This window comes from Gekko japonicus, unplaced genomic scaffold (assembly GCF_001447785.1).
Source record: "Gekko japonicus isolate JY-2015 unplaced genomic scaffold, Gekko_japonicus_V1.1 scaffold681, whole genome shotgun sequence".
In the NCBI taxonomy this organism is placed as follows: Eukaryota; Metazoa; Chordata; class Lepidosauria; order Squamata; family Gekkonidae; genus Gekko; species Gekko japonicus.
Window position 1 is genome coordinate 478706 of NW_015165254.1, and position 15890 is coordinate 494595.

The following is a 15890-nucleotide window of genomic DNA, read 5'->3' on the forward strand; positions in this document are numbered from 1 at the left end:
AGAGAAGGGCATTGAGGGTGCCGAACTTCTTCCCGACTGGTTTCAAAGCATGAGGAGCTGGTGTTCTTCTTCGCCGGTTTTGGCCCAAGAAGGGACAGGTTACCAGCGAAAGTGTGTGTGTGTGTGAAGTTGAGCCTTCAGTTCTAAGTACCACGTGGAAGAGGTAAAATGAATATGAAGCTCTTCTGGAATCTCACTCTATCCCCTGACATGACAGCCTGTAATTCCGAATATCTAGTGGGTTGTTGCTTTGTGTATGCATATCTAAGTAATCAGGATTCTGTACATGGTCCTCCTTTTGTCCATTTATCCTCACAGCGTCCATGAGCAGTAGGCTAGATTGAGAGAATGGCTGGACTAAGATTGCCACACGATTTTAAGGGCTAAGGGAGATTTGAACCCTGGTGGGGACTGGAGTTGTCCCGGAATTAGAAGTTGTCCCCAAACTACAGGGGTCAGTGTCCCTGGAGAAAATGGCAGCTTTGGACTGTTTGGCTTTACGTCCCCACTGACCTCCCTATTTCCCCAACCGCCATTCTCCCCAGGTTGTGCCCCACATCTCCAGGAATTTCCCAGCATATAGTTGACAACAGTACTGGTGTCCTGGTTAACACCTACCAGAGAATGATGTGGGAATGAAATAGTAGACCATGGCAGACTGAATGTGGAATTCCAGTTTTGCATGCTCCTTTGTGGAGGGAAAACTCTGTAAATAAAACCAAGAATGCAGTAGGCTGGGCTGCTGAGAGCTTCTCTGGGCCCCTTAGTTGAATATTTGTTCAGGATCCCTGTCTTATATTACCCAGCACAAGCATATTAAAATAGATCACATAAATAGAATACCCTACGCCCGAATGACCAGGACCAGCATACCAGATTCGCGTCAAGGTGCTGGTTTTGACCTTTAAAGCCCTATATGGCCGGGGGCCTGCCTACCTGAGGGACCACCTTTCCCCATATGTGCCCCAGAGAGCACTGAGGTCAGGGTCACAAAATTGCCTGACTCTCCCTGGCCTGAAAGATGCCAGATTGGCCATTATGAGGGCCAGGGCTTTTTCAGTGGCGGCTCCACACTGGTGGAATGAGCTCCTGGAGGACATCAGGGCCCTGTGGGACCTTTTACAGTTCCGCAGGGCCTGTGAAACGGAGCTCTTCCACCAGGCCTTTGATTAGGAGCTGCCACTGACAACAATTGCAAACTGAACATACCACAGCCCTATGTAACAGCGCCAGATATGGCCTCTCTCCAGCGAACCATGTATGGAAATTTCCCGCCATCTGTTTATATTTAGCACTTTATGTAATTGTTTGTATTGAAATTTTATTGGATTTATTAGTTTTATTGTATTTTAACTTGTGTAAGCTTCCTTTAGCCAGTTTGCACCAGCAAGGCGGGATACAAATTGAAGGAAAATAAATAAAATAAATAAACCCCATAATTTTTGTTCCTTTATCCCCCAAAAAAAAACCCCCCCAATCAGCAGGACGAATAATCCTACTCCCTTTTTGCTGTGCAGATTTACTATTTGCAGTTAGTTTGAAATGGGGGCATTCCAAAATGTGTTGCTCTAACTGTAGTCTGACATAGGTGCAGACCATTCTCACTGCCACCCCATTTTCCTGAATGTGTAAGTCAGGCCCTAGTCTGAGAAGGTTCTACCTCATGTCTCAGCACTTAGTATGCTTATTTCATATATGTTTTAGGGTTTATGGTGGACATTTTAAGGTAATGAAGGATTTTCTGAGCTGCATTATTAGGTATGGGTGTTGCATTTGTAAATGTTTCTTTGTGCCAAAGCTACGTAAAATCTATTCTGTCATGCAGAAAGACTATTGACATAACTGTTACTGTGTGCGGAAAGTGTTTTTTGTGGGATTATATGCAACTCCCCACCTGTAGCCTAAAGTGATACAGCCTAAAGCTATGCCACTTCATTCTGCTGAATGTATAGAAAGACCATAACTGCCTCAGCTGAAGCCAAAGCAAATTATGAAATGAGGTAGACTCTGGGTTTTATGGCAGTATGAAAGACAGAAGTTGATGGGATCTCTTAAAAGGGATACATACATCTCCTAAACATCTTGTGTAGTAGATTGTGCATGTTAAAACAAGTTGGAACAAATTTCTTGCAAAATATGGAGGTGAATTGAAAGTTTTTAAATTGTGCTTTTAAAACAATACTGATATTAAGTGTCAATGTAATTTTTAGTAGGTACCGATTTAATCTATCAAAATGGTTTTAAAGAAGAAGAAGCAGATCGATAACTTTGTTCTTCATCAGCAACAGCTAGAAAGACTTCAGTGTAAGTATAATTAAGTTGTTGAATTTATCTCTGAAGACATGTTTCCATGTTGCTGTAATACACTCCCCTTGAGGATGCCTTTTAAATTAAAAGAAAAAATGGCCTTATTGCATATGCTATTTTTTCTGCTTTTCCTCATCCCATTTTGAAAGAGGCTTTTACACAGAAGAAAAAAATTATAACAAAAACATTTATTTGATTCTGTTCTCTTATTTCTCTTTCACTAAAGAATTCAGGGTGCCCTTGAGACAGTTTCCTAGAACACAAGAAGAACCCTGCTAGATCTGATTAGTGGTCCATCAAGTCCAGCATCTGGACACATAGTGGCCAGCTCTTTCACCACTGTGGCACACTGGGTTGACATTTTCATTGAGCTATCTGTTAATACCCCAAGAGTCTATCACTCTTGGCAAGTTCGGACCGCATTAGCATGTACTTAAAGTGGGATTTATTGTTTCAATAAATAAATTAACACTTACTTTATTTGCTGTGTTGTTGCCCAGCTCTTCACAGTCTGCCTTGGATTTCACAATCCTGAATAATTTTGTGTCACGTGCAGATTTGGCCACTACACCATTCACACACACACACACACTCACACACACACACACACACTCACACACACACACACACACACACCGCATTCAAGATCACAGATGAACAAATTAAATAACAGCAATCCCAATACTGATCTGTGTCAGACCCCACTGCTTACTGCCCTCCATTGAGAACTGTCCATTTATTCTTACTCAGTGCTTCCTTTCGTTTAACAAATTTTAATCCGTTTATCCTATGACTGCTAAGCTTACCCAAGAGGCACTGTGTCAAAAGCCTTTTGAAAGTTCAAGTATGTAATGTCCGTTGGTTCAGTTATTTACATTTTTCCAGTTAACTCCAAAAGGTTGGTGAGGCAGGATTTCCCCTCGCAGAAGCCATGCTGATTTTCCCTCAGCAGACTTTGTTCTTTTATATGCCTTATGATACTGTCTTTAATTATGGTTTTTACTAATCTGCCTGGGATAGATGTTAGGCTACCTGGCCTGGTTCCCTTCTGGACCCCTTTGTAACAATCAGTATAATAAGTGCTGGGGGCCGCGGTGGCTCAGAGGTTAGGATGCTGAGCTGCAGACCAGAAGGTAGTTCGGCAGTTCAAGACCCTAGTGCCGCATGACGGAGTGAGTTCCCATATCTGGCCCCAGCTCCTGCCAACCTAGTAGTTCGAAAGCAAGAGATTGCAAATAGATAAATAGGTACCGCTTTGGTGGGAAGGTAACAGCATTCCATGTGCCTCAGCATTTAGTCATGCTGGCCACATGACCACAGAGAAGTCTTCGGACAATGCTGGCTGTTCGGCTTGGAAATGGAGATGTGGACCGCCCCCTAGAGTCAGATCGACTGGCTTTTGAGCAAGGGGAACATTTACCTTTTACTTATAACAAGTGCTACTCTCCAATCTTCTGATGCAGTGGCTGGTTTTACTGACAAGTTTCATAAATTGTTTCACATTTGAGTTCCCAAAGAACCCTTGGATGTATGCTACCAGGACTCGGAGACTTACTGGTTTTTAATTTCTCCAGTATATCTAGAACTTGATCTCTTGTCACTTCAGTTTGGCTCAGTACTTCAGAATTCCTTCCTGAAAACAGCAGCTGTGGCATGGGTACTTGCCCCACTTACTAATTTCTTCTGTTTCGTAGAAATAAGATTTACTTGCTGTCAAAGATTCTGTTCTCTAGGAATTATAAGTCCAAAAGCCCGTACAGTGCCACAGAGAAGTGGTTGAGCCAAGGATCATACTTGGAGCAGCCAGTAATTGCACAAGGAAATTGTTTTTTGCTCCTTTTGGGAAGCTGCTTCTTCATCCTATGTAGCACTGTAGCAGTCCTTGGGGTTACTGCTTGGGGTCAGAAACCCCGACCTAGTGTATGAGTAGTGGAAACCATTTTAATGTCCATCTTTGATTATCTGCAGGGAGCTTGAAGGGGTCTTTTTCTTTTAAGAGAAAGCAGCACAGTTGCAGATGCCCTCTATGCCTCTAATTGCACAGAAATAAGAATTTTAGAAACTGGATTCTTTGCAGTCATTGTGATATTTTTCTTCCAGCATTGTATCTGTTGAAATTTTGTTTTATGAAAGGCAGAGAAGCCACATAATCTGTTCTATTTACTAGTTGTGTTGCTATTACAACAAACAGAAGTATGCCTGTTAATGCGTGCTGGTGGTAAATTATCCCCTGTTAAATTTGTACTGTAAAACTGAATGGGGAACCTTAGGACCTAACCCATCTGCATATGGTTGCATAACTCTGCTTGGGAATAACAGACACAGCCTCAAAACTGGCTGTTATGTATCATGGTACTGTGGTAAAAGCATTTTTTTTCTTTTTCAATGAACAGCTTTTGCAGATTCAGAAGGACAAAACCTAGCCTCTCTTCTCTTGCATTGTGGGATGTTGACTGATGGCATTCAGCAGATTCACTATATCAAACAGGTTTGATTTTTTGCATTAGTACTTTTAATGCTGCTATGTTATAGGAGGGACTATAGATGCTTCAGGTAATGAAAGCTAAACTTGTAGGTGAGCAGTGTTTGGAGCTCCGGTAAACAAACACACCCATCCTAAACTTGGTTCAAAAAGCAAACTTCTGAACCTCATAGAATCTACTGTTCTCTCTGCAGTTCAGTTTCTTACATTTCTTCAATGACTATCTAGCTGTCATCTTGCTTCTCAGAACAGTCAGGCCCAGGTCACACGTAAGGGTTTGGGCCAGGAGAGGGACAGATTGGGGGTGCAGCAAACCAGTGTGATCGCACCGCAGCATCTGGGAAGCGGCGCGCCAGTGTGATCGCACCGGCCCTTCAGGCTGAAAACCCGCTGCAAAAAAGAACCACCCCTAGAGGTGGACTTACCAGAAAGGCCGCAGCAAGCGCAGCCGTGGGATCGCTGGTGTGTCCTTCTGTCAGCGCATCCAAGGCTCCTGGCCAAACTGCGCATGCTCACACATGCGCAGTTCGGCAGCCTCCCTCTCTGTTTCATGGCTTTCCCCCCGGTCTCCCCGGCATCTGATCGTGCCAGGGAGCAAGTACGTGGTGGCTCACGGGATCTGTGTGATCCCGCCGCTGCGTGCCTATTTTGGTGCAGCTTTCAAAAGCCGCACTTTGCCCGCGCATCCCCCCCCCCCGTGTGGCAAGGACCTCAGAATTTACTATCCCAGTCTTTGTTTGCATGACATCACAGCATTTGTTTGTTTTGTTTTGTTTGACAGTATAATGTTTAAAAAGCAGAGTGAATAAAAATTGACTCTCTTTCATGACTTTAGAGTCTCACAGACCCTTCTCATATCTCCTTCACACTTAAACTTTTAAAGACGTATATATACTGAACTCGTTAAGTTTCCACACAGAACTCTGTCATATCACTCACTGACTCACTAACTGAATAACTCCGACTTCAAGACACACACACAGATTCACTCCGAACAACTCCTTCCACACTCTCAGTCATCCACCAATCACAGCACACTTGTCTCCATCAATCACTTTACTAGCACTGCACTCCAACCAAACATTTAGAGAGACACACAGACTAAAACAAGGAATCATTACCCCCCCCCCCAAGTTTTTATTATTCTTTTCTAGACCACTGCAGAAGTGGTATGAAAAACATGGTAAAAAATGCTAAGAAAAACAGAGAGCAAAGACTGGTAAGTGATCCTGTGTGTAAGGGAAGGGGAAAACTGATGCAGTTAAAAAGCTAAGCTGGAGCAAAAATACAGTAGGAAGAAAGCCCTAAGTATCAATTTAGTGATGATCATCAGTATGTGCAACACAAATTATATGCTTGTTGAGAAAAAGAACTTGTAAATGGTTTGCTAGAATACCTTATACAAAGATCCATACCCAAATCCAGCTGAAAGAAGTGCCGTTTTATTGATAGATCAAAGTGGGAGTCATGCAAAGTGTTACTTATACCTTACCATGGATCATATTATCTATCAAGTGGGAAATGGTGGTGCTGGTTTTGTGAATGAAGAGAGGAAGAATCAGCTATGGAATTTGCTGATAATGTACTGAAGAGGAAAATATGAACTAATATGAGGATTCTGTAGTCATTTTGTAAATTTACAGACCTAGAATCTCAGGTGAAGTAATTCCATGGGTCTGAAGAAGGGCTAATCCTCATAAGATCCTGGGAACACTGAAACATATCTAAGATTGGTCCCTGCTAAAAAGCCATATATAAATACAAAATTCTTGAAGTGTAAGGTAAAAAGATCCTGAAACTTATTCCTGACTCTATGGATCCATCACCTCCCCAAAATCTAAGTACATTTCAAAAGCAGGAATAGTAAAAATAGTGTACACATTTAAGTAAATACAAAATAGTTAATTGCGCGGACTCTAATCTGAGAGAACCGGGTTTGATTCCCCACTCCTGCACTTGCACCTGCTGGATGACCTTGGGCAAGCCATAGTTCTGATATATTATTATTATTATTATACTTTCAATTTGTACCCCGCTCACCCCCGAAGGGCTCTGAGTGGCTTACACGGTGCATGGTGCAGAGACCTATGCAGAAACCCTAACTATGGCCACAGTACATCTGGGGTGGGGGGAGGCCTACCAGGTACCCTCCCGGCTCCGATCGTTCGTATAAGAGTTGTCCTTGAAAAAGAACAGTTTCTGTCAGAGCTCTCTCGGCCCCACCTACCTCACAGGGTGACTGTTGTGGGGAGGGGGAGAGAAAGGAGTTTGTAAGCCGCTCTGAGACTCCTTTGGGTAGTGAAGAGCGGGGTATAAATACAATCTCTTATTATTATTATTTACAAAGTAGAAATAAACAACCAAACGTATTCCCACCATCCTCTTCCTAAGTGGTCATAAAATAGCAACAAACAGACATAAAACATCACAAAAATTGCAAAGAATGCATGATAAACAAAAGGCCATGGCTTATCTGTACTAAATGTGCAAACCTAAGAGTTAGATAAATTAAAACATAGGATCAAATCAGTTACTGACTTCATCCTGGGAGCTTATATATTGTGGAACAGTACGTCTTCCTTGAAGATAGATTCAGGTGGGTAGCTGTGTTGGTCTGAAGCAACAGAACGAAGTGTGAGTCCAGTGGCACCTTTAAGACCAACAAAGTTTAATTCTGGGCATAAGCTTTCATGTGCATGCACGCTTCGTCAAATGACGTGTTATAGATAGCTTTGGGGATTCTGAGGAGCAGGTAGCTTGGGGCAGTTTATTATATTCCATGGCTATTTTTCCAGAGGACCTTTACTTGAGATACCTTGCTATGTGACGTTGAAGTTATGTAGGGTGTCTGAATACTATTTTCTATTGTAGATATATGCAGGCTGACATGTGTATTCACTGTTTGTCTATTGGTGTTCCGTTAGGAGCCCCTCCTCTTTTTTTACATATATTTTGTTCTTGCATACATATATTTTGTTCTCTCTGATTTAGTACATTGTTTTTATTTTACCCACTGTATGCTGTTTAATACACTTAATATTTATTTAATCTTACATTGTTAGTGGGATACAGTATGTAATGCTAACTTAAACATTTATTTTTCTTATTTTGGTAACAGATTGTGCCTTTACTTCAAAAGATGGATACAACGTCTTTGCATGATCCTATGGTTAAAAGTTGTATAGATATTTTGGGAGTGATATTTTTGTCACTGGATATAAAGAACCCTTTGAAAAAAGTATTGGCAAGGTAATGTGTGTGAGCCAGTTTTTTTAAACGTAGTAAGCTTATTTATTGGCCACAACTTTCTGGCCTGCACTTAAGGAGAAGTTTAAATTAGTAGTTTAAGGAAATAAATGTGAAAAGTCTTATTGGGCAAAGCAATAGCATTCATTGTACCATATAGCTCCCAGCTCAGTATTCAAAAATGTATCAACATTCTTGTACTCTGTTGCCAACTCCTTGTTTGTTGGTTGTAGTAGCACTGTTCTGTAGTCTGCAGTAACGTTTAAGGTATTAATTTATTTGGTCATTCTGAATTAGTTCTTAATTGCAAAACAGCTCCTTCTGAATTACTATATAAGGATGATTCTGGGAAACAGCCTTTGCATGTGATCGCAAATTTCTTAAAGAATTTACACGAAAAGGCTGTGGGGTTCTAGAGAAAAAGTTTCTATATCTTACAGACTCATTAACTTTGCTGTATTTTGCTGCAGAATAGTATAAATGCTTTATTGTAATGGCACTGAGTAGCACTGAGATGGACTGACGTATCCTATCTCACAAGCAATATTTTAATTTTGACACTGCAAAAAATTGCATTTGAAGACATCAGAAAAGCCCCAGGCTTCCAAAAAAAATGTATTATTTTAATGTATTTTTTTTAAATGTAGACCATTTATCCACTAATAGTGTTTGAGGCAATGAAAAATTACTAAAAATGTAAAGATAGCAAATATAATTCAACAAAAAACTTAAAAAGTAAACCAGTATCAGTAAAACAGCAGATACAATGAACCCATAAAATCACCATCAATGGCAAAATGAAGGAGAATATAGCTTTCCAAAACTGGAGGAAGGGGGAATAACCAATAGCCAGGCTTCCTGGCTTGCTTCCAGGGGTGGGGAGGGGCATAAAGTGTTTGGCATATGATGTTAAATTCACTGCTGGGGCAGCACTGTATGAGAGTAAGCAGTCTGTCAAACACTCTCGAACCTAGCTTGATAAAGTGTATAAAACCAACACCTTAAATTTGGAATTGGAAACAGTATGTAGATGTATCCAGAATTACAGCACTAATGAGTGACAACCTATCTCCACTTTGATTGGGCTGTGCGTCTGTTGGGTTTTCATAACCTTGTATCTGTAGTACAGTTATCTATATATCTGCCTAGCGAGGAACCATTACACTGTGTTGTATGAAATGGCCTCTAGTCTGCAAAAGATTATACTGGAATGTAATTTCGAAGGTTTTTAAGGCGTTTAAGAAGCTTGTTCATTTTCATGACAAAAACTTCAGGAAGATTATACAAACTTGTTTACAAGTTCCTAGTAAATTTCTTCCAAAGCCCTTTCATTTTATTAACTGAATGCATTTAAATGATTTTAAAACATTTCCATTTATTGAAAAATTATGATTGCTTCATTCAGGTACATTTCTGGACATTACTTTTAATTTGTTCCAGGGCAAGGCAAAAACTCATGTGTCTAATATTAAGACTATATAGTATCTTTTGTCTTTAACTGGAAAATGTGGACAATCCCTGTTGCTCTTAATATCAAATTAGAGTGAGTCATGGATGGAATATTTTAAAGGATTCTGTATAGGTTTGCCAACTTTTCAACTGGCCTTGTAGCTGTGTCTTGTAAAAACGTAAAAAGCATTTTAATATGCAGCAGTTAACATGTGATACAGTTTATCTCCATGCTGTGAAAGCCTTCCTCTGTGTTGAACTATTGACTGATTCTGCATTCCATTATCAGCCACCACAGATGTAAAGAGATTCGATTGAAGGCATTCTGCTTAAACTTCATAGAAGACCTTGATTTCCGTGTTAGGAAAAACATAATACACATTTTTCTTATTTTAATAGCACAGCCCTGTTCTGTAATCAAATTCACCTACATTATTGTATTATAGTCAGCAATCTTTTCTGTTGTGATTCTCAGATAGATGCAGTTGTATGCTTCATTATACTGGATGCTTTAATATCTGCATTTTAAATAATTTGGCTACGGTCTCTTCACTTGCAGCTCCTTAGATGGCCTTCCTGAATCTCTTCTGGCAGAAGCTACACATAGTATTGTTGGCTGTCTCAGAGAAGAATTAAAAACTACGGACCTGTCTCAGTATAGAAAGGTTATGGAAAATCTTGTTTCCTGTGTCGAAAATACCAATATAGGTATGATCAATTGTTTTTAAAAAATTAGGAATGTCCCCAAAGAGGTTTTACATTGATGTTGTAGGTATTAGCTACTAAAACATGTACTTTGATTTTTCAGGTAGATCAAGTCTGAATACTCTGTTCAAAGAAGGTAAATTATTGATATTTCTGCGCTTGCTTAGTATGCTTTTATAATAAAATGAATTTAGGCCACTTGACTCCCTGGAAATTATGAAAGAAATTCTGTCTTTGGCTAGCTTTATAGGTGGTAGAAAGAACTCCTTACTTTATTGTTAATGTAAAAAGTTCAGCACAATTAGGTGGGAGTGTGTTGAGGTGACAGAATGGACACATATTGCAGATAACACTAAAACAAGCTTTATGCCCCACCCAGAGACTGAAGCGATTCACATTGCAATCCTAAGGAGAGTTATACTCTTCTGAGTTAAAATAAATGAGCTTACAGGCTGTAACTGTGCTTAGGGCTTCATGGACCATTTTGGCACCTCATTCTGCTGCACGTGTAAACTGAGGTCTGACTTGACCAAAACACATCAGACAGTATCTTTATGTGTTCTAACTAGATCTTAATGTTGGAGAGTGAACTGTCTACTTGTATAAGATTCTTAATTGGGCCGGATGCTCCAGTGTCGTCTTATTTTTTCAGTCTTGAGATGGCAGAAGGAAGTTAAAACAGACAGGCTTGGTACTTGCACTTGAATCATTAATTGAATCAAATAAACTATCGCTTATTTTGTTTCATATTTTGTGGGATCAATGCAGCAAGTGAATTTAATACTGATGTGTCATTCTAAGCAGTCTTTGGATTACAGCTTATATTGGGCTGCCATGAAGCTCAATGGAAAGCTACTTTCAGTAATATGTACTTGCCCCTAGTGCCTTATCTTTTACAACTGTCCTTTAAACAGGAAATCAGGCTAATTCATGTTTATCATTTGATGATTGCATCATCATGTGATTATTTTGGGGGCTTACAGAATGGGATAAGCTATTATCCTAAGGGTCTTAGAATCTAAATTTTAGCAGAGGGGAGCCAACAGAAGAAAGAAGAGAGACTGAGATGAAAGTAACAGAGAAAATATACCAGATGAGGGTTTTTAAATTTATTTATTTGTCGCTTGGGTGTGCTCCTGGACCCGGGCCTCCAGTTGGATAAAGTGGTGGCCAGGGGTGCCTTTCAGTACCTTTGGCTGGTGAGCCAGCTGTAGTTCTACCTGGGCAGAAAAGATATGTCCACTGTGGTGTGTGTCCTGTTAACATCTATATGAGATTAGAAGCTACAGTTGGTATAGAATGTGTAGGCAGAGTGTTGACTGGAGTGGGTTGTAGGGACCATATCACTCCAGTCTTGTTCCATCTCCGCAGGCTGCCAGTTTGCTTCCAGGCTCAATTCAGGTTGTTGGTACTAACTTTTGAAGCCATGTACAGCTTGGGTCCAACATGCCTTAAGCCTTCTCCCATGTACTGCTTTGGTTGCCCCTGTGATCTGATGCTAGACCAGTGGCAACCCAGGAAAGGGTTCTGTAATGGCACCTTCTCTGTAATGGCACCAAGACGTTGGAACTCCCTCTCCAGGGAGATTCATTTGTCTCCCTCTATTGGTGTCTTTGCCAGCGGCTGAAGAATTTCTTGTTTCAGCTGGCATATCCCCCAATAATGGTTATTGACCCTCCTTCTAGTGTTGTTTGTTTATATGTTTTAATTGAATTATTTTGCAATTTTAACTGGTTTTTTTACTTTAATGTTTTAATGTGTTTTATGTTTGCTGCTTTGTGTACCCTAATTGCTTTCCTTAGTTTCTGTTTCTTCTTCAAAGCAAGGAGGGACAGTATTGGGTTTGGGTCCATCTTCTGTGGCAGCCATTTTGGGGTGGCATTCATCATCCTCTCAATGTTGGGGACTTTGCCTTTATACTATGTATGGCTTCATTCAGTAACTGTATCAGTATGTTGTGTTGTCAAATTTGGTTGTTCTTCAGAGTTCATTGTTGGTGGCTGAAAGTGGGGTATTGTGACAGGGAACCTCTAATTTCTGCTGAGCTGCAATTCCATCTCATTCGAAAACGTGTTACCGTTCTGACGTTGCATTTTAATGACATTTATATTATTTGATTTCTCTGCTGTTGTGTTATTTTTATGTTGAACCAGTCTAATAGCTTTGACCATAATTCCTTTAGCTCTTCAGTTTCTACAGAAGTCATTACTTGAAATAGAGGATGAAAGCAGGTGAGTACTTCTACTCAGTATAAAGCGGGAGAATGTGAAAAGTGTATAGTAAGGGCATAAGAAGTGCTATTTAGAAGGATATCTCCTTCTCTGTTGCCTGAGTTTCCAAAGAGGGATTGAGCCATGTCTGTTACTCATTTATGTGTTCCTTGAATTTTGGAAAACAGACCTTCCAGTTGCTGCTGGCTTTTTTGGGGGGTCAATTTTATCAAAACAGTTCTGCAAGCTAAATGATATATAGAAGAATTTTCTGTTTCAAAGTTTTGTTGGATTAGTAATGATTAGGGGTCCAGCTGCAGCTAGTTAAACGTGTGGAGAATTCTTCACAGTAATGTAGTACTTTCTTCATTTATTTATTTTGTTTATTCCCTGCCTGTTTCCCCAGTGGGGCCCAAAGCTACTTACATTGTTTCCCTCTCTATTTTATTCACACAACACCTCTGTGAAGTAGGTTAGGTAGAGAGAATGTGACTGGCTCGAGATCACCCAGCAAGCTTTTGTCGCAGAGTGGGGATTTGATTATGGATCTCCCAGATCCTAGTCTGACACTAACCACTACACCAGACTGGATATCTAGAGGAAAAAAATACATCTAATCTTAGACCAATGGGAGCATTTTTGGAAGCATGACAATGTTGAGCTTGTTGAGCCACAAGGAATGATTTGTAGTGCCTGTGCTACAATCTGTGAACAGCTGGATTGCTCATGTGGATTATAGTGTTATGATTTGGTCATCTTTATAGGTATGGTCTGTTGCTTAGATTGTTTAAGGCACAATTAGACCCGACTTAGGTGCGAATACCGGGCAGATTTAAAGGGTGCGATCAGACAACAACATCTGGGAAGCGCCCTGCAGCCGTCGGCAACCCGTTCTGCTCCGCCACAGAAGCGGAGTTAAAGACACCGGGGGAAATCTGGTAGTTAACAGGTTGTGATGGGCCACGGACGAACTTTCCCGTGTCTGATCACTCCAGCATGCTCATATTGCGTCGGGATGGTCTGATCAGGCCATCCCCATTTAGCAGTCTGCTCACCTTTGAATGGTAAACATAGATGACATATCTTCATGAAATTAGACTTTTATTGTGATCAGTGATATTCAGGAAATATTTAAAAAGCTGTTAAAACAAATACAGGAAAGAAAAGACTAAACATGTTCTGAAGTAATGCTTAATAATTGCGATATTTTAAAACATTTCAATATTTGTGTACTTGCCTTCTGTGGAATTTTTCTCATTCCAAAAAATCTACAAATGGTTACCACTTTTTTCAAAAACATCTCTGTAAAATATTTGCTAAGAAAACATGTTTGTATTATCTTCGTAAGCCTATCTGTTAGAACGACATGCCAACCTTTCCAATTCTAACCCTTCAGCAGAAGACATATTACTAGTTTTCTAGTTCTTTGCTGTTAGTATTTTAGCTGCAGCTCACATGGTCTCCAATAATTATCTGAAAGAACTAGGCTATTTTTACATATGCTGCTTGTGTATGTGCCCTGACCTGCATGGTCCAAGCTAGCTGGATCTCATCAGGTCCTGGAAACTAAGCATGGTTGTTCCTGGTTAATATTCGGATGGGACGTCTCCAAGGAAGTCGAGGGTCAGTACCCAGAGGCAGGCAGTGGCAAACCACCTCTGAACGGCTTTTTGCCTTGAAAACCCTGTGGGGTCGCCATAAACTGGCTGTGACTTGACAGCACATCCCGCCACCATTTTTGTGTGTCTTTTAACAGATTGAGTTCACAAGGTGTCTGTTTATTCACAAATTTCTACCCCACTTTCCTCCCCAATGGGTACCTAAAATGGCTTACTGAAATATCATTTAAATAAATAAACACACACACCCCGGAAGTCCAATAAACTATATCCTGGCATGGCCATGGATCCATTGGACTGACTCATTCAGGCCCACAGATGACAAGCCACAGTCTAAGCCTATAAAAAACTGTAAAATAATGGCAGTGTAATTGGCTGAAGTCCTAAAAAAAGAGAGCATTGGAGCTCTGCTTTGGATTCCTGCCCAGTTGTTCAAGCATAGTTTACGTTAATTAACAGTGAAATTGTTTCCCTCCCTGATTCCTTCCTTCTGTATGTTCCTAATTGAAAATTTGCACAGGCTGAAAGACCTTAAGGACCTCCCTCAGGTGAAGCATCACTGACTAGTTCAGTGGTTTTTTTCCCTCTGGCAAACTATGGAAAAAATAAGAGAGCATCCCATGTGTCACATTTTTTTTCTACTCTCCCCTCCCCATTACTCAAATCAGTCTCTGTGTGGGGCCATTGTGGGGGTTGAGAGCCAGTTTGGTGTAGTGGTTAAGTGCGTGGACTCTAATCTGGGAGAACCGGGTTTGATTCCCCACTCCTCCACTTGCACCTGGCTGGATGACCTTGGGCAAGCCATAGCTCTGATAAGAGCTGTTCTTGAAAAAGAACAGTTTCTGTCAGAGCTCTCTCAACCCCACTTACCTCACAGGGTGTCTGTTGTGGGGAGGGGAAGGGAAAGGAGTTTGTAAGCCGATCTGAGACACCTTTCGGTTGTGAAGGGCGGGGCATAAATCCAATCTCCTCCTCCTCTTCCTCTTCTTCTTCTTCTTCATCATCACAGTGTCCCCTAGATGCATGCAGTTTATGCACAAGACCTGGGGCTAGATTAGAATTGTTTCTGTCTGTATACATGACTGACTTTTGATATAGCAATTTCCACAACAATAAGAGGAGGAAGGAAAACATAGGACTTAAATCAGCAAGTAACTTTATTGTCGTAGCAAGATACAAACTAACAGAACAAGGTTTGAGTCCAGTTATACCTTTAAAACCAACAAAGTTTTATTCAAGGTATAAGCTTTTGTGTGCATGCACATGCCTTCAGGTATCTGGCTTCAAACTTTGTTCTGCTGCTTCAGACCAACACGGCTACCTATCTAGTCTGAAATACAGACTAGAAATAGAGAATCAGCAAGGAAAATGGGGATAGTAGGTAATTGTACTATAGAAATCAAGTAAAGACAATTAGTTTGTCCAATCCTAATGTGTAGTTCTTTTAAGTTAAGTTCCCAGTTAACATTATGTTCTTCCCACTTGAGTTGTCTGAAGCAAACCAATAGGCGAAGGGTTGCCCAAAATGGGACCAGAAGGGTATGGTGGGTTAAATTGGAATGGAGTTTATAATGGGAAGGAGTCCCTAACTAGGATCCAGTGAGAAGAACCTGGTTGAAGTAGGATGAAGTAGTTTGCAATGGGACATGGCAGAGCTAAGAGAGGAGGAATGGTAAAGAGGATATGAAAGGTTACACTGGGTAAGGAAAGCAGAATAAGGGAAGAGAGATCATGCTCTGCCTGTCTTGAAGAGGAATGATCCGATGCTCTCGTGTTCATGGTGACTGAGAGATGGTTTTGTATGGAAGCCATCTACCAAAAATGGAACTCTAAGTGAGCCTCTCTTATGCATTTGAATTTACCTAAGTGCCA

The 15890-nt window shown here is 40.7% G+C and overlaps 1 protein-coding gene across 1 annotated transcript in view; it reads left to right on the forward strand.

The window, feature by feature from the left end:
- The first annotated feature begins 2234 nt into the window (after positions 1–2234).
- Positions 2235–15890, forward strand: part of THADA (thyroid adenoma associated) — a 204203-nt gene continuing 190547 nt past the window's right edge. The window contains exons 1-6 of the mRNA XM_015410158.1: positions 2235–2304; positions 4701–4795; positions 7908–8038; positions 10044–10192; positions 10293–10325; positions 12372–12420. Coding sequence (XP_015265644.1) covers positions 2235–2304; positions 4701–4795; positions 7908–8038; positions 10044–10192; positions 10293–10325; positions 12372–12420 — 527 coding nt within the window. The remainder of the gene's footprint in view (positions 2305–4700; positions 4796–7907; positions 8039–10043; positions 10193–10292; positions 10326–12371; positions 12421–15890) is intronic.